Source organism: Lampetra planeri, chromosome 25 (assembly GCF_965212315.1).
Source record: "Lampetra planeri chromosome 25, kcLamPlan1.2.h2, whole genome shotgun sequence".
Classification (NCBI taxonomy): domain Eukaryota; kingdom Metazoa; phylum Chordata; class Hyperoartia; order Petromyzontiformes; family Petromyzontidae; genus Lampetra; species Lampetra planeri.
The window spans coordinates 2342776-2363811 of record NC_136131.1 but is presented as its reverse complement, the minus strand read 5'-3'; the positions used below and the strand labels follow the sequence as shown (position 1 = coordinate 2363811).

The 21036-nt window shown below is 48.6% G+C and overlaps 2 protein-coding genes across 3 annotated transcripts in view; one reads left to right on the top strand and one right to left on the bottom strand.

The window, feature by feature from the left end:
* The window catches only part of LOC144727237 (cyclin-dependent kinase-like 1), a 51547-nt gene that overhangs the window by 28887 nt on the left and 1624 nt on the right, over positions 1 to 21036 (top strand). For both annotated transcript variants that reach the window (XM_078605920.1, XM_078605919.1), the window contains exons 6-9: positions 4581 to 4781; positions 10370 to 10452; positions 11977 to 12033; positions 20339 to 20494. In XM_078605920.1, coding sequence (XP_078462046.1) covers positions 4581 to 4781; positions 10370 to 10452; positions 11977 to 12033; positions 20339 to 20494 — 497 coding nt within the window. The remainder of the gene's footprint in view (positions 1 to 4580; positions 4782 to 10369; positions 10453 to 11976; positions 12034 to 20338; positions 20495 to 21036) is intronic.
* LOC144727236 (signal-induced proliferation-associated 1-like protein 2) overlaps positions 3331 to 21036 on the bottom strand; it is an 80597-nt gene continuing 62891 nt past the window's right edge. Inside the window, exon 9 of the mRNA XM_078605918.1 lies at positions 3331 to 3387. Coding sequence (XP_078462044.1) covers positions 3365 to 3387 — 23 coding nt within the window. The 3' untranslated portion in view covers positions 3331 to 3364. The remainder of the gene's footprint in view (positions 3388 to 21036) is intronic.

The window sequence follows — 21036 nt, the reverse complement described above, 5'->3', positions numbered from 1 at the left end:
GCAGAGAACCTCTGTCTTGGAGAAGTCAATGTCATGTGAGCCCACTGAGTTGTAACAGTGATCTGCCACGGCTGAGGTGTTTGTCCTACAGTGTTTCAGGTCAGCTTTATGTTCACGGATGCGGTCCGAGACATGTCGTTTGGTTTCCCCAATGTAACTGCTACCACAGAGGCAACTTAGTTTGTAGACACCAGGGTACTGTATGTCTGGAACCACATCTTTTACAGACGGTACCAGATCACGGATTTTATGTACTGTGTTGAATCGGACCTGGATCTTGTGTTTAATCAGGATTTTGGAGATCTTTTTTGTGACCCCAGCAATGTAGGGTAAGGTGATGGTCTTGAAAGGCTCCTCAACAGGATCCTTCTTGGTGGTTGGAGTGATGGCTTTGCGGATTGTGTAGTCGGAGTAACCATTAGCCTTAAGAGCTTGGCGTACGTGTTTGAGTTCACTGGAAATGTGTTCATGGTCGGAGATGCATTGGGCTCTATGATATAGAGTCTTGATGAGGGAATTCTTCTGGGATGGATGGTGGTGGGAATCCGGTTTTAGATAAGCATCCGTGTGGGTGGCTTTCCTGTAGACAGAGTGGCTCATTGAACCATCAGGTCTCCTTTTGATTAGGACATCCAAAAAGGGTAGCTTGCCATCATTTTCGACTTCCATGGTGAATCTGATGGCTGGGTGTATGGAATTGATATGGTCGAGAAATTGGTCTAGAGCAGGCCGGCCATGTGGCCAGATGACAAAAGTGTCGTCTACGTACCTCTTCCATAAGGTCGGGCGTAGAGTGGCAGTCTGGATGGCGTCCGTCTCAAATTTCTCCATGAAGATGTTGGCTACAACCGGAGATAAGGGGGAGCCCATTGGGGTGCCCTCAATTTGCTTGTAGAAGGTTCCATTCCAGGTGAAGTATGTATTGGTTAAGCAGTGTCTCACCAGGGGGGGTACCCCAGCATTCAGTCCTTGATGAACCAAGTCTTCAATGATTGCGATGGTGTCAGGCACAGGCACCTTGGTGAACAAGGAAACCACATCAAAACTGACAAGCAGGTCGTCTGGGGACAGGGCAATCCCCTTGATTGTTGATACCAGGTCAGTAGAGTTTAGTACTGCAGAGGTGGTTTTTCCAGTGAAAGGCCGTAGGATTTCGGACAAAAAACGAGCCAGTTTGTAAGTCGGGGAGTTGATAGTAGAGACAATGGGACGAAGAGGTGTATCTTCTTTATGTATCTTTGGCAAGCCGTACAATCTTGGTGGCCTGGCTGCAGAAGGTTTCAACGAGAACTGTTTGGTCTGATCAATTAATGCGGTTGAAGCAGAAATGATGTTGTTGGTTTTGGAGACGAGGCTGTTGGTGGGGTCTCTTTTTATTTTTGTATAGCTGCCATCGGTGAGTAGTTCTTGAATTTTGTTGTTGTATTCTATTTTGTCCATGATGACAGTGGCATTGCCTTTGTCGGCTGAGAGGATGACAATGTCATCCCTCTTTTTTAATTGAGCTAATTCAAAACGCTCATCTTTGCTGATGTTGCTAGCTGGCATCTTAGCGTTTTTGAGGGTTACAGAGATTTCCGATCTTGCTACGTCTGCAGCGATGTGACTCAAGCCCTTGAGAGCTACATCTACTCGAGCAATTATATCATTAACTGGTATGTGTCTAGGTGTGACTGCAAAGTTTAGTCCTTTAGCTAAAACGGATTTCAAACCTTCAGAAATAGGACTGTTACTGCGATTAATTACGACTTTGTTAACATCTAGCTTTTCAATGTGTGGGTCCGGTTTCTTGTTTGAGAGGCGGTTGAATTTGGAAATCAAGTTGTCCTTACATTTAGTCGACATAGCGGCAGCTGAAGAGGCAGTCATTTTTTCCACATGTTCCCAATCCGATGTGTTTTATTTTTATTATTTTATTACTTCCCTTCTACGTGACTTTACCGAAAGAACCAAGGAAATTTGAATTATTATCAAGGATCATGCAGAACATGTAGTCTTATAGAGAGATGATGTTACCTCCATGTACCAAAATAATCAGTTGCTAAACATCTATATATTTGCAATGCGTATGTATATTACTTATGCATTGTAAATGTACGTATGAAAGTGGGTTAAAAGAGGCCTGCGTGGGTTAAAAGCCTCCCTTGTCATTCTAGACTAAAATGTATAGACCTATTGACATGCTTTCCGAAGCCATGCCAACGTTTAATGCTCAAGTGTCACCAGTTGTGAGAACCCAAGAGACCAGGACAGAGCCTCATTTGCAAGCGTGAACCTGCCCCACCAAAAATGGCAACAGCAAAAACAAATTAAATAAAAACGCGAACATAAACAACAGAGTCGCACCGTGAGTAATTGTAAATGCTGTAACCCTCATAGCCTGCAGCGCGAATGGGCAGATTAAACGCAGCACGAATGACACAACTGAGCGAGCGAAACATTAAACAGGTTGAAGGGGGTGACGATGGTGCTGATATGCAGCACGGTTGACTACGTACGGTGCGAAAGAAGACCAACAAACACACGCAGTGCCGAATTATCCCAGTAGCACAAGTAGCTACTACATATGTAGTAGTAGCTACAGGCCCCGCACTTTCAAGGCCCCCGCGCTAAATGTTTTCAAGCTATCAATTCCGGTTCAGTGATGCTGCACTTGCTCTATGACTATAGTACTATACCGCCTTAAACTTTTATGAACGATTGGGTGTTTGAGGTTAGCGATTTGTCGTATTAACTGGCTGTATAGCAAATGAAAAAATACAATTACTTTACTATGCAAGTTAAAACTTCGTGTTTGAATATTTGCGTGTCTTTTTTGTTTTAATTTAGGGCCCCTTTATAACACACGCCACAGGCCCCGTACCAGAGGTCGCAAACGGGTTTTGATTCAATCTTAATTTTAGAACTTTCGTGACTGCAGGAATTATTATTTGTTTCTTTCGGTTAAGTCACGTCTAAAGATAAAATAATAAATTAAATTAAATAATAGAATACGACGTTTCGATTGCAACACAAGCAATCATCATCAGGTATAATGAAATAGCGACATAAAATCTAACCAGAAAACTATAGACAGACATATTAGCAGACAGATATCACCAAGATACATAGCGAGAGCAACACAGGTAACAGAGAGGGGTGATCGTCTCTGTGTGGTGGCCTTAAATAGACAGAGGGGGGGGCGGAGGCAGAGAGAGGGAGGAGGGTTAGAGAAAAAATTAGCATATCAATGAGTGGTCAACAGACGTGGTGCTGCGAATGCGATGGCACGGCAAGCAAGCCTGAAAATCAGGAGAAGGACACACTAAAATTAAATAACCTAGTAAAATATCGAAATGTAATGTAATACAACACAGAGGGTCGGTCAACACACAATTAACGCATAGCCTGGTTGATTACGTATTTCAAAGATTGCTAAGTTAGAATTTAAGTGTGAACAATCTAAAGAGAGGACACAGGCAGAGAAAACAAGTCGCCAGAGAGAGAGAAAAAAGATAAGCTTAAAACTTCCCCGTAGAAGTGGTTCAATCTTAATTTTAGAACTTTCGTGACTGCAGGAATTATTATTTGTTTCTTTCGGTTAAGTCACGTCTAAAGATAAAATAATAAATTAAATTAAATAATAGAATACGACGTTTCGATTGTCGTATTCTATTATTTAATTTAATTTATTATTTTATCTTTAGACGTGACTTAACCGAAAGAAACAAATAATAATTCCTGCAGTCACGAAAGTTCTAAAATTAAGATTGAACCACTTCTACGGGGAAGTTTTAAGCTTATCTTTTTGCTCTCTCTCTGGCGACTTGCTTTCTCTGCCTGTGTCCTCTCTTTAGATTGTTCACACTTAAATTCTAACTTAGCAATCTTTGAAATACGTAATCAACCAGGCTATGCGTTAATTGTGTGTTGACCGACCCTCTGTGTTGTATTACATTACATTTCGATATTTTACTAGGTTATTTAATTTTAGTGTGTCCTTCTCCTGATTTTCAGGCTTGCTTGCCGTGCCATCGCATTCGCAGCACCACGTCTGTTGACCACTCATTGATATGCTAATTTTTTCTCTAACCCTCCTCCCTCTCTCTGCCTCCGCCCCCCCCTCTGTCTATTTAAGGCCACCACACAGAGACGATCACCCCTCTCTGTTACCTGTGTTGCTCTCGCTATGTATCTTGGTGATATCTGTCTGCTAATATGTCTGTCTATAGTTTTCTGGTTAGATTTTATGTCGCTATTTCATTATACCTGATGATGATTGCTTGTGTTGCAATCGAAACGTCGTATTCTATTATTTAATTTAATTTATTATTTTATCTTTAGACGGGTTTTGATTCCTTACCCGTACCCGTACCCGACCGGGTACGGGTACGGGTAGCCGGATATCGGGTAGGGTACGGGTATCGGGTACCCGGTTGCGACCTCTGCCCCGTACTAGCTTTAACTCCGGCACTGCACACACAACATTCGCGCGTGCAAACAACGGCGTCTCCCAACGTGCCGCGTTGCACCGCGCGCACCCTCGACCGAGTCCCTCCAGCCGCACCAACCCCGCTCGTGCGCCCACTGTGTTTCCCCAGCGGGCCAGGAGGACCGCTACACGGACTACGTGGCCACGCGCTGGTACCGCGCGCCGGAGCTGCTGGTCGGGGACACGCAGTACGGCCCGGCCGTCGACGTGTGGGCCGCCGGGTGCGTCTTCGCCGAGATGCTGTGCGGAAACGCCCTGTGGCCCGGCAACTCGGACCTGCACCAGCTGCACCTCATCACCAAGACCCTGGGTGATTGCGTCCGTCGCGCTCACGCGGCGGCTCGCGAATTGGCGGCGGGGCGACGTGGCTCGATGTGTGGACACGTTTGACGTTCTTCAAGCGCCGCCGCACGTAGTCAACCGCGCTCATCGGAAGGACGGCAAAGTAAACGCAACAAGAAGCAGCTCTGAAGAAAATGAGTTTTCAATCATCCACAGCAGATTTCAATGTGCATAGCTCCAGTGGCTTGATGATGAGGTGGCGATGGCGATGAGAAGGTGGTGATGGCGATGAGGTGCTGATGGTGGTGATGGTATATATATATGTGTACGCATGTTGGAACTTCTTTCGCACCGTACGTAACCGCGCTAATAGGAAGTGCGGGGGAAGGACAACAAACTAAACACCTCAAGCAGTTCTAAAGAAATGAGTTGTCAATCTAGAATAGTGGTGTAGTGTATAGTGGTGAAGTGTATAGTGTAGTGTATAGTGTAGTGTATAGTGTAGTGTATGGTGTAGTGTATAGTGGTGTAGTGTTTAGTGGTGTAGTGTATAGTGGTGTAATGTATAGTGGTGTAGTGTGTATAGTGGTGTAGTGTATAGTGGTGTAGTGTATAGTGGTGTAGTGTATAGTGGTGTAGTGTATAGTGGTGTAGTGTTTAGTGGTGTAGTGTATAGTGGTGTAGTGTATAGTGGTGTAGTGTATAGTGGTGTAGTGTATAGTGGTGTAGTGTATAGTGGTGTAGTGTATAGTGGTGTAGTGTATAGTGGTGTAGTGTATAGTGGTGTAGTGTATAGTGGTGTAGTGTATAGTGGTGTAGTGTATAGTGGTGTGGTGTAGTATTTAGTGGTGTAGTGTTTAGTGGTGTAGTGTATAGTGGTGTAGTGTATAGTGGTGTAGTGTATAGTGGTGTAGTGTATCGTGGTGTAGTGTATAGTGGTGTAGTGTATAGTGGTGTAGTGTATAGTGGTGTAGTGTATAGTGGTGTAGTGTATAGTGGTGTGGTGTATAGTGGTGTAGTGTATAGTGGTGTAGTATTTAGTGGTGTAGTGTATAGTGGTGTAGTGTATAGTGGTGTAGTGTATAGTGGTGTAGTGTATAGTGGTGTAGTGTATAGTGGTGTAGTGTATAGTGGTGTGGTGTATAGTGGTGTGGTGTATAGTGGTGTAGTGTATAGTGGTGTAGTGTATAGTGGTGTAGTGTATAGTGGTGTAGTGTGTATAGTGGTGTAGTGTATAGTGGTGTAGTGTATAGTGGTGTAGTGTATAGTGGTGTAGTGTATAGTGGTGTAGTGTATAGTGGTGTAGTGTATAGTGGTGTGGTGTAGTATTTAGTGGTGTAGTGTTTAGTGGTGTAGTGTATAGTGGTGTAGTGTATAGTGGTGTAGTGTATAGTGGTGTAGTGTATCGTGGTGTAGTGTATAGTGGTGTAGTGTATAGTGGTGTAGTGTATAGTGGTGTAGTGTATAGTGGTGTGGTGTATAGTGGTGTAGTGTATAGTGGTGTAGTATTTAGTGGTGTAGTGTATAGTGGTGTGGTGTATAGTGGTGTAGTGTATAGTGGTGTAGTGTATAGTGGTGTAGTGTATAGTGGTGGTGTGGTGTATAGTGGTGTAGTGTATAGTGGTGTAGTGTATAGTGGTGTAGTGTATAGTGGTGTAGTGTGTATAGTGGTGTAGTGTATAGTGGTGTAGTGCATAGTGGTGTAGTGTATAGTGGTGTAGTGTATAGTGGTGTAGTGTGTATAGTGGTGTAGTGTATAGTGGTGTGGTGTATAGTGGTGTAGTGTTTAGTGGTGTAGTGTGTATAGTGGTGTAGTGTATAGTGGTGTAGTGTATAGTGGTGTAGTGTATAGTGGTGTGGTGTATAGTGGTGTAGTGTTTAGTGGTGTAGTGTGTATAGTGGTGTAGTGTATAGTGGTGTAGTGTATAGTGGTGTAGTGTTTAGTGGTGTAGTGTATAGTGGTGTAGTGTATAGTGGTGTGGTGTATAGTGGTGTAGTGTATAGTGGTGTAGTGTGTAGTGGTGTAGTGGTGTAGTGTATAGTGATGTAGTGTGTATAGTGGTGTAGTGTATAGTGGTGTAGTGTATAGTGGTGTAGTGTATAGTGGTGTGGTGTATAGTGGTGTAGTGTTTAGTGGTGTAGTGTGTATAGTGGTGTAGTGTATAGTGGTGTAGTGTATAGTGGTGTAGTGTATAGTGGTGTAGTGTATAGTGGTGTAGTGTATAGTGGTGTAGTGTATAGTGGTGTGGTGTATAGTGGTGTAGTGTATAGTGGTGTAGTGTATAGTGGTATAGTGGTGTAGTGTATAGTGGTGTAGTGTATAGTGTTCTTAGGTTTTTTCGGTAAAGTCACGTAGAAAGTAAAATAAAAACAAAAATCACGACGTTTCGGAGGCAACACAAGTCTCCGTCATCAGGTGGGACCGTCACAGCCAGATTAGCTGTATCTTGATGACGGAGACTTGTGTTGCCTCCGAAACGTCGTGATTTTTGTTTTTATTTTATTTTACTTTCTACGTGACTTTACCGAAAAAACCTAAGAAGATGATTCCTTGCAGTCACGAAAGCTTCAAATCTAGAAGTAGTGTATAGTGGTGTAGTGTATAGTGGTGTGGTGTATAGTGGTGTAGTGTGTATAGTGGTGTAGTGTATAGTGGTGTAGTGTATTGTGTAGTGTATAGTGTAGTATGTAGTGTATTGTGTAGTGTATAGTGGTGTAGTGTATAGTGGTGTAGTGTATAGTGGTGTAGTGTATAGTGGTGTAGTGTATAGTGTAGTATGTAGTGTATAGTGGTGTAGTGTATAGTGGTGTAGTGTATAGTGGTGTAGTGTATAGCAGAGGTGGGACAAAGTCATTGTTATGCAAGTCCAAGTCGAGTCGCAAGTCATCAAATTCATGACTCGAGTCTGACTCGAGTCCAAGTCACATGACTCGAGTCCACATCTCATAGGTGGGACAAAGTCATTGTTATGCAAGTCCAAGTCGAGTCGCAAGTCATCAAATTCATGACTCGAGTCTGACTCGAGTCCAAGTCACATGACTCGAGTCCACACCTCTGGTGTATAGTGTAGTATGTAGTGTATATTGTAGTGTATAGTGTAGTGTATAGTGGTGTAGTGTAGTGTATAGTGTAGTATGTAGTGTAGTATGTAGTGTATAGTGTAGTATGTAGTGTATAGTGTAGTGTATAGTGTAGTGTATAGTGGTGTAGTGTAGTGTATAGTGTAGTATGTAGTGTAGTGTGTAGTGTATAGTGTAGTATGTAGTGTATAGTGTAGTATGTAGTGTATAGTGTAGTATGTAGTGTATAGTGTAGTATGTAGTGTATAGTGTAGTGTATAGTGTAGTATGTAGTGTATAGTGTAGTGTATAGTGTAGTGTATAGTGTAGTATGTAGTGTATAGTGTAGTGTATAGTGTAGTGTATAGTGTAGTGTATAGTGTAGTGTACAGTAGTGGAGTGTATAGTGTAGGGTATGTCGTTGAACTCCTTTCGCACCGTGCGTAACCACCGCTAATCGGAGGTGCGGTGGGTAAGGACAACAGACTAAACGCGACAAGCGGCTCTGAAGATGCCGCGGGGAGAGCCGGTGTGTGGTTCCGCGATTCATCTGCGGTTGACCGTGTCGGGTGGAGGAGGGCATACAACACGCGTTGCGCTCGACGGTGCTTACACTGTGCGCGTGGCAGTAGTTTGCGGCCTGCAGAATCTGCCAGGTGTACTGCTTCACGTGTGCGTCCATCAGGGAGCCTAAAGAATGAGCCACGTCACGCATTATTCACGCGGCTTTTACATGTTAGGGCACACGCGATTCTGGACTTGCGCACAGTTATATGTGCATCAGCTAAATGCCGGGGTCTGCTAGCCGCGGGAGGGCTTCAGGAGAGAGTTTGTGTCGTTTTGTTTGTTGAACTTCTTTGGCGCCAGACGTTGCCAACTGTGATAATCGGAGGTTCCGTTCCTCTGTTGAATACAGCGGTTTGCTAGATGCTCCATAGTTTGGGTTGCATCCACCACAACTGTGCCGTGGCTCGACTTTAACGTTTTATTTACTGTAACGGATAAGTGTAAATGAAACAACAAATGAGAATTGAAATGCTCTAGGATTGAAGCTTTCGTGACTGCACACATTATCCTGATTGTTTTTTTCGGTAAAGTCACGTGTGTAGAAATAAAATAAAATTTAAATAAATACAATTAAAATAAATCACGACGTTTCGAACGCAACACAAGCGCTCATCAGGTGAAAATGGGGTGAAACACATAGCGAGGGAACACACCACGCACATAGCACATGGAGAACGGCAATGTAACAAGAAGATGAGAGACGAGAAACTCAACAGACCTTAGAAACATCACGTGATGCAAACCAGTCGGCCAACAACACAATGTTATTTATTTAAATTTTATGTTATTTCTACATACGTGACTTTACCGAAAAAAACAATGAATTTAAATGCTGTTTACAATTGAGGAGTGGTATTGAACCCTGTAAATGTTACGTGTGACGTAAATACATGCCAGGTTTAACGGCCTTTACAGCAGGAAGAAGCTGAAACATTTTCAGAAGCGATCAGTTCGGCGTTCAATGATACTAATCTAAGTGAAGCGTCACAAATCCAACGATTCAATTATTTCGACAGTAATGCATGGAAGGTCAAAAACACAGGTAAATATATCAATTACCACAAATCTATGAGACCTTTTGCCAGTCGCAAATGACGTCAAAGTGTTTATTTATCTTCATGGTCCACTCTAAAGCATTTCGGTAAAACAGAGCTCTGTTTCTTCACCTGAGGACGGCTGCTTGCGTTGTGGCCGAAACGTCGTGAGAATTTTATTTAATTGTTTTATTTTTTATTATTTTATTATTTACCTTCTACGTGACTCTACCGTAAGAACCAATAAAATAACCTTATCGGTATCGAGGCTCCCGCAAGGCCATGCGGCAGGGCGTGGCACAGTTTCGTGCCAGCTATTGTAGAGTGTGGTCGTGTCGCTACAGTTCTCTGCGGTGAGTAACAATGTCTTTAATAACAATGGCGCTACGCCTCTCTAAGATTAACGCTGACTGCTTGCGCATTCCGCGAGATTCAGCGGTGAATGGGACCCCCCCCCCCCTCAACTTGAAGACATCTCGCAATAGGTTTACAGGACCCCCTGAAAAGGAGTCTTGAGACTCAATAAGATGTTTCATGGTACATTTTTTTTAATACACACATATTGCACCTAAGAGCTTTTCTTTGTGTTTAAATCCCACGAAATACAGCGATATGAAATATGAATGATGGAAGCACAAGTTTGTTTGAAAATGTCTTCATGATAAAAGTTATTTTGGATGAGATCGCGTAAATATAGATCGTGCCGTTAACCCGCCACGTAAACAAAGCGTGGCAGTGAGTTACTACCTCAGCACACCGGTGTGTTGGAGAGTAAACCCACGACATTTACAATTCCAGTACTGTACTGACATTCCGCTATTAATTACAGCAACCAGCCTCATCGGGCGAATTTTATTGGAACTGTGATCTAACCCCAAAGGAACTTTTATCGTGAATAACACTTTTCGCGAAAGCCTACGTGTTCAATATATAACACATGTCATCCGTTGTTTAGGAGACCTCATACCATGGCATAAGCAAGTCTTCATGTCGAACCAGTTTTTCAGCGGGGTCTCCATTCCTGATCCCATCAAATTGGTGAGGCCCTCTTTTGTGGTTATTTGTGGACGGTGCGATTACTTAACTGTTGCGTGTGATTTAAGGAGCTGAATTGTTAATCGCGGTGGACATGAGGTCGTGCCGATGCAGGTGCTGCATGCCAGGTGGCTCTCCGATGCGTGTTGGACATTGCCGCACGTTGTCTGGCGCGACGTCCGTCGTTCCGCGCACGCACGCAATCGGTCCGACATTAACAGTGCCATCAAGGCTCTTATTCCATGCATAGCTCGACAAATGTTCAAGTTGATAGAAATTATAACCTTTTCAATTGAACTTTAGTCCACCCTTGAAGGCGAATGACGACTGGCGGAGAGAATGGCATGTGTACTCCGTCCGTGACTTGTGCCTGGCCGGTTCATGCTCGTGTCTGACTGGTGGTGATGTAGACTGTGAGCTGTGGCAGGCTATGTGTTTCTGTGCATGTATGTATACATGTTGAACTTCTTTCACACCGTACGTAGCCAACCGTGCTAATTGGAGGTGCGGGGGAAGGACAACAAACTAAACATGGGTCGCAATCGCCCGAAGCCATTCTCTGTGATGCGATCGACTGCAATTTTCTCTGCTGCTGTTCCATTAAAATAGATATGAGGTTTTTGGCCTGCAGGTTATCTGCGCTGTTGAAGTTAGACTTTCGTAACCATTGCTCATGGGGACATTTATTTTAAGCATTCTTTTAAACATTCCATTTCGGAGTGTTGGTGGCGCACGCCTATAATCAAACTGGAGGCGAGGGTTGGTTGATCGCGAAAATGTTGCCAAACTCCCTTCCCGTGGCCGTCAGGGAGGTGCTGTACCCTGGTCCGCTAGGTACAGCAAAACTGTGGACGGGATAGAGCGTTTCTCCCTCGCACGCCTGGGTTTTCTTCAGGGGCTCCTCCCACATGTGACCACTCATTAATTGGCAAATAACACCTTCATATGCAGAGGAACGCAGAGCTTGGGCACTTGTTGGTGCCGGCCATAGGCAGAGTTTGACTGCTATATTTTGGGGGGTGTGGAGGGGTTCGCTTTAACCCTCACATTAGGAATCGTGAGTGAATATAATTGATGTATTATCTTAATTGCCAACTACTGAAAATACTTTAATAAATGTGTCCAGTTTGGGGTGGACGTTGCCCCCCCCCCCCACCGTGGCCCCCACGCATAAACTGCGCCAATGGTGCCGGATCACCGCGTGGCCGCTGCTGCCTCCCCGCTCGTCCGTGGTTCCTCCTCGTGCCTCCGAGTCGTCGTTCTCTCTCTACGAGAGCGACCGAGCGAGCGGACGCTCTGCGGGAAGCGAAGCGCTCACAGTCGAACGTGATCATTGTTAATAATAAGTCAACGGATACCAGGACATGGCACGAATGTAACTGGACGCACGTACAGCTATTTGAAGTGTGCAAAGTGACTATTTGGAGCTGCGAGAGAGCGCTGGGCTATGCTGTGACATTGTTACGAACGCCGCAGGTTGATTCGCACTTAATTGCACGCCGGGTGTTCTTGTTCTTACCGTTGCAGGAGCCTCTCGAGGAGAGATTCCCACGGATTTCTGCACCCAGCCTTAGCCTCATGAAGGTCAGCCAGCACGGGTTGTTTTCCATAATTAATTACTCCCTCCAAAGGTCAAGGGGTTCAAGAGTAAGCGGCACATCGTGTGTGTTTTCAGGAGACAGCAAAAGGGATCATGGACATAGTTGCAGTATGTGGTGCCTGTAATGTGGTGTGCTCCATTGAAAGGAATCAGTTTTAAGGTAGCGAACTGGAACATTTATTGCCATTCTACATTTACCATTACAGTAAGTCCTCATCACGATTTTTTATATTTGGGAACACTTTTAGCGCAATGTTTGGGCTGGGCGTTGCCACGAGGCGCCCCACAGGGCCCCCTCTTATACTCCCAGCGTGGCCCTGCCTGGGCTACGCCCCCCTTCTAGAACCTACGAGCGGGTTCCCGTGGCCCCCCGATGGGCCCCTCTGTGACGTATCCCCTCGATGTCCCTCTCGCGTTTATCGTGGCCTGCTGACGTGAGTACTGCCGTACACCGCAGTTACCATTTTCCGCCAGCAGCCAGCGCTATACCACTACAAAAGTATGAAAACTAATAATAGGTTGTTGCCTTTCTGGCAATAAAACAGGAGGTGTGAAGATGTTCTTGGTTCTTTCGGTAAAGTCACATAGAAGGAAAATAATATAAATATTAAACAATAAAAATTCTCAGATGTTCAAACAGCAAATAGAAACCTTTTGTAAGACATCAAGTCTGCATTAACCACACGTACTTGCTCTGATAATATAATATTTGCATTGTCTTTGAAACTGATTGGCCTACACCAGAGGCAGCCTTCTCCATTGCCTCGTCTCACCAGTGTCAGACCAGAGAACGACAAAAGACGAACAGCACAAGGACAATGCACGTGTCAGAGCATGCATAGCTGGGGTTCACCAGTTATGCTGCTGTAGGCGAGGTGAGAGTGAACATCTCGCCACCGTGGCGAGAAGTTCTTGCATCTGTAATAACAGCTATCGTGGGTTCACGTGGGGGATTGGCTTGCCGGTCCTGCTTGTAGCCAATAAGGGTTGAGATAGGGAGTGTGGGGCCGGCGTGATCACGGCATGTCAGCAGGAGTGATTGGCCCAGCCAATTGGGACCCCAGCCAATGGGGACCCGGGTAAGAGGCGTGGTCCCGGGATTGACAGGGAACCATCGAGAACGGTCGAGATTGTCCATGGAGGATTGGCTGGGAGGACCACGTGACGAAGGGATTAAGAGGGAGAGAGAGGAAGGATCGAGGAGGAGTCTGGGAACTGAACGGGGGCGAGAGCCACGCGCGTACGGGGCTCCGGGTGCCACGTGCACGGTGGGAGCTGGTGGGAGTCCGCTGACGCTACGTTGTCTGCCAGCAACGGAGCGTGTGGGAGCAAGTGTACCGTCAAGTGAAAATAAAGAGGACTGATTCCGAATCCGTCTCCGGAGAATTATTACATTGGTGTCAGAAGTACTTCTGCGACTGTTTGGACGATCGTCAAGATGTCCAAACACCCCAGAAAAAAGAACCTGCCTGTGCCTCTATCGGAGGAGGAAGTCGAGACGGATGAAGATGAGCTGTTGGGAGCTACAGCCCCTATGCCGCCTGTTGAAGATGTACCTCTCGACGTCTCTCAGCGTCGACCGACGGCAGATGCAACCGCTGCAGGAACAAAAGACGAGTGGCGGCTGATGGCGGAGCAGATCGAATCATTACGCGCCATTCTGCTTAGTCTGGTGACCGCCGTGGCATCCTCACCAGCCGCGGGCCGCCAGATTGCCGATCAACTGGACGCCGTGAGAAGGAGTCCGGTGAAGGAACCTGCGTCCGCCATTCCTTCTGCTACGCGGGAGGACGCCGTCGTTTTGGGTGGGGCAGCTGCGCCAGAGCCGTCGGCCGCCATTTTGGGCGCGCCTACCGCCACGCGGCCGCCGGCCGCCATTTTGTCTGATACGGGTGGAGAGCGGGAACGCCAGTCGGAGACGCCCGCGGCGCGCGCTTGCCACCGCGGACATCGCCTTCCACAAATCAAAGAATTCATCGCCGGAGGTGATTGGAGTGCTTTCACATGGCGCTTTGAATCAGCTTTTAGATCCGTCAATTGGACGGAGGAGGAAGCACTGGGAGCGCTACCTACACTGCTCGACGATGTTTCTCTGGGGGTCTTCCGTTCCATTCCGGCGGCCAAGAAGAAGACACTGCGGGACGCGTTCGTGGAGATGGCGGAATTCTATGACCCACCGATGTCAGCCACCAGAAAATTTATGTTACGTCGCCGAGCATCGGAGGAATCGCCCTTGGCCTATCGGGGGGCATTGATGGCGCTGGCCATGGCTGCCTACCCCGACGCGACGGCCGACCATTTGGATCCTCTCATCCTCTCCCGTATGCTGGAGTTGGCTCAGGAACTCAAGATTTCGCTGCCAGTGTGCGGCCACGAACCACTTACATCGCGATGGGTGGCGCGTTGCCTGGACGCAAAATTTAATATCAGGCGTTGGGACCAGATGGCGGCGTGGACGGGGAAGCCGGAGATCGACGGGCCACCTTTGGGGTGGTCTCCACGACTAGTGGTCCACTGCTCCGACGACTCGGGCGACGACGACATGCTGGCTGCTGCTGTTCAGCACGAGAGTCCGGGACGGCGGCTGCACTACCAGCGTGGCAACTACATGGGCCGTCCGCGTGCAAGGGCCGGGTCGTCCGACCGTCGGCCGACGTCGGCGGCTTGCTTCAAGTGCGGCAGACGGGGCCATTTCGCCCGTGACTGCCGCTGTCGGCCTCTGCTGTCGCCTCCTCCGACGAGGGGACCTCCATCTCCTCCACCTGCCGCGGAGCTGCAACAACCTCGGGCGAGTCGGCACACATCGGACACCCGGCAGGTCCTGTCACATCACCCATCCATTCGCACTCATTCTCACACTCCTCGGGAAAAATTTACTTCCCCCGCTACAGTTACGCGCTCTGCTACGCAGTGGAAAAAATTGGCTCGCAGGGTGGTAGCTGCGGCTTCGGGCTCGTCGACGGTACGAGGTACCATCGACGGCGTTGATGTGCGCATCTTAGTGGACACGGGCGCGTCGGCCACCATCATTTCTGATGTTATTTTCCATCTGTTGTCCATCCCTGCGTCGCAGATACGTAGGGTTAATGATGCGTGTGTCGCCGCGAATGGGGGAAGCATGGGTATCTGTGGCCAGGTGGATGTGAGCATCGCTATCGGTAATATTACCGCCGCAGGACCTGTGTTAATCTCTCGCTCGCTAGCTGTTCCATGCTTACTCGGTACTGATTTCCTGCGTCGGATGCCGCTGAAAATACGAGTCGACCAGGACTGTTTAGAAATGCCGGGGGGTCGTCGTATGGCGTTCCTGCCTTCCTTGTTGGCCAGCGCGCCTACAGGTAACGCAGTCACTGCCGTTGTTGCTGCTACGGTAGAAGTACCGCCGGGAGCACAGATGTTGATACCGTTGCGTTACCGTAAACCCCTTCGAATGGGGAAGGGTGCAGAAGGCGTGCTGCTATCCCCATCTAATTCGGCATCTAAATCATTTTCTTTAGCGGCGGCGCAAACGATCGTACGACCGGGTCAAGCACCTTTTATACAGGTGTTAAATGGGGGACCTGACCGCGTTATTGTTCCAGAGGGGTCGGTGTTGGCTCACGCCACTACCGACTTGGCCTCTTGCGACGCAGCGCCGCGCGCACGAATGCCCGCTGGTAGGCCCCCACACGATCGCTCTCAAGAACGTTGGATTGCAGATTTGTGCGGAGAAAATTCTTCCTTGTCGAACGAACAAAGGAACGCCCTGCGTTCATTGTTGATACAGTACACTGATGTTTTCAGTAAAAATGATTTGGACCTCGGCCGCACGTCGCTTTTGTCGCACCATATTGACACCGGTGCGACGCCTCCCATCTCTATGCACCCTCATCGCATGAGCCCGGCGGAAAGGGATCACGTGCGCGGAGCGGTAAATGAATTGTTGGCGGCGGACATCATTTCGCCGTCCAACAGCCCCTGGGCCGCGCCCGTCGTTCTGGTAAAGAAGAAAGATGGCGGTACAAGATTTTGTGTTGATTTCCGCCGGTTAAACAAAATTTCGGTGGCGGATGCATACCCCTTACCGAGGATGGATGATTCGTTGGACGCTTTATCGGGTGCTAAGTTTTTTTCTACCCTTGACTTGTCCTCGGGGTTCTGGCAGCTTCCCCTCGACGATGAGTCGAAGGCAAAAACGGCATTCCGCACGCCGCAAGGTCTCTTTGAATTTAATCGGTTGCCTATGGGCTTGAATGCGGCACCGGCGACGTTTCAGCGGCTCATGGAATTGGTGCTGACTGGACTGCAGTGGGAAACGTGCCTCATATATCTTGATGATATAATTGTTTTCAGCCGCACGTTCGAAGAACACCTCCAACGTCTAGAGGCGGTTTTTCAAAGAATGCGTACGGCTGACCTTAAATTTAAACCTAAAAAATGCCACCTTCTGCAACACTCTGTCCGCTACTTGGGTCATATCGTCAGTTCGGACGGCGTATCCACTGACCCGCTGAAAACGAAATGCGTACGAGAGTGGCCCACACCCACTTCGGTGGGAGATGTTCGGCGGTTTATTGGCTTCGCTTCCTATTATCGCCGCTTCGTTAAAAATTTTGCGACGTTGGCAAAGCCATTACATGTTCTGACTGGCAAAAATCAAAGGTTTCAATGGGGAGCGGAAGAGGAAAAATCTTTTATGGCACTTCGGGACCACCTCGCCACGGCGCCAACGCTGGATTACCCAGATTTCTCACAGCCGTTCATCCTCGATACGGACGCTAGTGATATCGGCATTGGGGCCGTTTTGTCGCAACGTAAGGACGGGGTAGAGCGAGTAGTGGCGTACGGCAGCCGGGTTTTGTCCCCTGCGGAAACACGCTATTGCGTGACAAGACGGGAACTTTTGGCAATTGTTCACTTTGTCCGTTTGTACCGGCCGTACCTGTATGGACGGAAATTCCTAGTTCGCTCGGATCATGCGGCTTTACAATACTCCTTGAAATTAGATCAACCGTCAGGCCAATTGGCCAGGTGGCTGGAATCGTTACAAGAATTTTCCTTTGATATTACATACAGAAAGGGGGCCCGTCATGCGAACGCTGACGCGCTCTCAAGGCTGCCGCTCCTTCCTCCGTGCGCTTGCCTGACGGGCACGCACCGCTGTGCGGCACCGGCCGCTTCGCCTTGTCCGGTTATGGGGGCGATAGCGGATGACGAGGCAGGGGCGGAAGCGAAGGAGGACGACCAGCAAGGGTCGGTGGACACGGATGATATCTTGCGGTTACCACACGCGGTTTGGCTACGTGAGCAGGAGGCTGATGCCTCGCTGTCTCCACTATGGAAATTGATAGGGAAACAAAAATCTCGATTGGCGGGTTGGAAATGGCAGATGATCCGAGGCAAGTCGGGATTGTTAATGTGTACTGACGGGTTGTCTGATCGGCCACGCTTGGTCGTGCCTACTTCACTTCGCTACGACCTGCTTCGTGCTTTGCACGCTGATAAATTGATGCACCTCGGCGTCCAAAAGACTTTGGCCGCACTGCAGAAGGATTTCTTTTGGGCCGGTATGACAACAGACGTCAATGATTTTATTCGCTCATGCCAGGACTGTGCAAAGAGGAAGCCGCCTCGTAACCCCTATGTACCACCGTTACGTTCCATTGAGGTGTCCCGCATTAACGAATTGGTCGCGCTCGATATTCTGGGCCCGTTTCCCCCGTCGGCGAGGGGCAATAAATACCTTCTCGTCGGGGTGGAATATTTTTCTCGATGGCCGATGGCCTGGCCCCTACCCGACCAGACGGCAGCATCCATTACCGACGCTTTCTTGAACGGGTATGTCATGGACAAGGGGGCACCTGAAAGGTTGCTCACAGATCAGGGGCGGAATTTCTCTTCCAAATTGCTTAAGGAAGTTTGTGACGCGTTGGGTACGAAGAAAATTCGCACTTCTCCTTACCACCCACAAACAGATGGTATGGTGGAACGATTTAACCGCACCCTCTCGGCTATGCTTTGTCAGACGGTCAGTGAAAAGCAAACCGATTGGGACCTGCACATACCAGGCGTCTTAGCGGCTTACCGCATGGTTCCGCACACATCCACGGGATACTCACCATTCTTTTTGATGTATGGCCGTGAAAATGTTCCACCCATCGACGTGCAATTGGGTGAGCCAGGCAAACGGCCGTCCCGTTCCTTGCCTGACCACGTGCGTGACTCGCTTAAACGAGTGACGGAGGCGCGAGAGGCTGCCCGGTGTGCGACAGCCCGTGCTCAGGCGAGGAACGAACGTTATGCGCGTCGATCGCATACGCACATGTCTTGGTCAGTGGGGGACCGAGCGTGGCTCCACTGCCCCCAGGTACCGGCGGGCACATCCCCCAAACTGCACAGGCCGTGGCGGGGGCCTGTAACACTAATAGATGTTCGGAACTTGCAGAGTATCCGTGTTCAGTATGAAAATCGGCGGTGGTATGTCCACTCCTCACGGCTCAAACCCTATGTTGACGCGCGTGTCGGCCCTTCATCCCCATTAGTTGACCTGCCGGGTTCCGTCGAGCCGACCACGCCGCTTGTCACACCCATTGATCCCAAGGGGGACTGTGTTGTGCCTCCTACAGATGAACAGGTTCTGAGGGCTGAGGTGGCCCCAGCCGCCCCCCCTCCAAGGAGACCTGACCTGGACGTGACCAAGCATCCACAACCTACTTCTTCTTCAAGCCTACCACCTCCTGTCCATCCGGAAGCAAAGGGATCAGGCGCTGGGAGCGGAGGGGGTCCCGCGTCGCGTACGCGGTCGAAATCTCTCCCGTTTCGTTAACGTTTTGTCGGTTGTTTTATTCCCTGTTGTTACTGCGCTGCAGGGGCGCCCTAATGTATGTCGTTTTTTTTGTTGTATGGGTGACTTTTTATATGTTGTAGGCGCAGGGACGCCGGTTCACCCTTATATCGTTAAACGCACCTCGGTGCCCTAATAATATGTTTCGGAATTGGTTTATCACCCTTTCCCAGCCGAGACGGCTATTTTTTTCACCGGGGGGGGGGTGATGTAATAACAGCTATCGTGGGTTCACGTGGGGGATTGGCTTGCGGGTCCTGCTTGTAGCCAATAAGGGTTGAGATAGGGAGTGTGGGGCCGGCGTGATCACAGCATGTCAGCAGGAGTGATTGGCCCAGCCAATTGGGACCCCAGCCAATGGGGACCCGGGTAAGAGGCGTGGTCCCGGGATTGACAGGGAACCATCGAGAACGGTCGAGATTGTCCATGGAGGATTAGCTGGGAGGACCACGTGACGAAGGGATTAAGAGGGAGAGAGAGGAAGGATCGAGGAGGAGTCTGGGAACTGAACGGGGGCGAGAGCCACGCGCGTACGGGGCTCCGGGTGCCACGTGCGCGGTGGGAGCTGGTGGGAGTCCGCTGACGCTACGTTGTCTGCCAGCAACGGAGCGTGTGGGAGCAAGTGTACCGTCAAGTGAAAATAAAGAGGACTGATTCCGAATCCGTCTCCGGAGAATTATTACACATCAACAAATCGTAAATGCTGTATCATGGGAACTCCCTTGCCAGGATCAAAATACAAGAATATGTTTGACCCTTTCTGGCAATAAAACAGCTGTGTTGAGATGCTAAAACACCTAACTGAAACCTTTTGCAAGGAATCATGTCTGCATTAACCATATATGCTTGTGAACATGCAAACAAAAAACATGGTCTGGTAGTACATGATGCATTGTCTTTGAAACTGATTGGTCTACACCAGACAGTTTTCTTTAGAGCCTAGTCTCAAACAGTATTAGACCAGAGAAACCAATCAGTTTCAAAGACAATGCATCAATGGCCAGGGTCAATGGCGGCGTGGTGTATTCCGCAAATATGGCCGACTGTGAGGGCGGGCACAAGCCGGTGTGAGTAGGTTAAACGTTGAGTTTTATAAGGGCACCACGGGGTGACCAGCCCCTCCCCACCCAGCCCCACCCCTCCCAACCCCCACCTCCCCACCCAGCCCCTCCCCACCCTCTCCTCCCCACCCAGGCCCTCCCCACCCTCCCCTCCCCACCCTCCCCTCCTCACCCAGCCCCTCCCCACCATGTTTTTTGTTTGCATGCTCACCACAAGCATATGTGGTTAATGCAGGCATGATTCCTTGCAAAAGGTTTCAGTTTGGTGTTTTAACATCTTAACACAGCTGTTTTGTTGCCAGACAGGGTAAAAATCCCCTACTCGTATAAGCAAACGCTGCAACACGTAGCTTTTTTTTGTTATCTACATTTGGATCTAAGCAACATTTCTTGACCTTGCAACAGAGCTGCCTGAAAATGGACCCCGCGGCACGGCTGACGACCGCGGGCCTGCTGGAGCAGCCGTACTTCGACGGCTTCCGTGAGGACACGGACAGGGCCAGGGACGAGGCGGAGCGAGCGAACCACAAGGGAGACCGGGCCACGCGCCGGGGGCCCGCGGTGAGCACAATTTGCAATTTTGAATATTCGTTCAAGTTCATTTATTAGGTATAGCCCTGTGAGCCATTCGGCTCTTGAATCGGGTGCACACACGTATATATACACACTGGAGGAAGAATCCGATGAGCTATGAAGCTTTTTTTGTAACAGATGTCCAGTAGGGGGGTTAGAAGGTTGCAAGAACAAATGGTACGAAACAACGCCACGATCGGAGCGACTGCGGTCGTGCTGTGTGGCGCCATGCGCTACCGCGCCATCTCGATGGCACTACACGTCGCAAACGTGACGCGTTTTAAGAGGTTGACGTCAAAGTATGTTCGTCGATGTCGCGATTGAATATTAAGATGCTCCAGCGAGTGTTATTTGAATTGTGAAACGCCAAAATACAAGCGATTTTAAAACATTACAACGTACGTGTGTGTGTGACCGCTACCTCTCCCATAATTGCAATTAATCACGAATGACTACCTACATTTCCCCATGAGTATCTGCCACCATGACACCCCTCCACTCACATCCCCCACACCCCCCACCCATTGGCA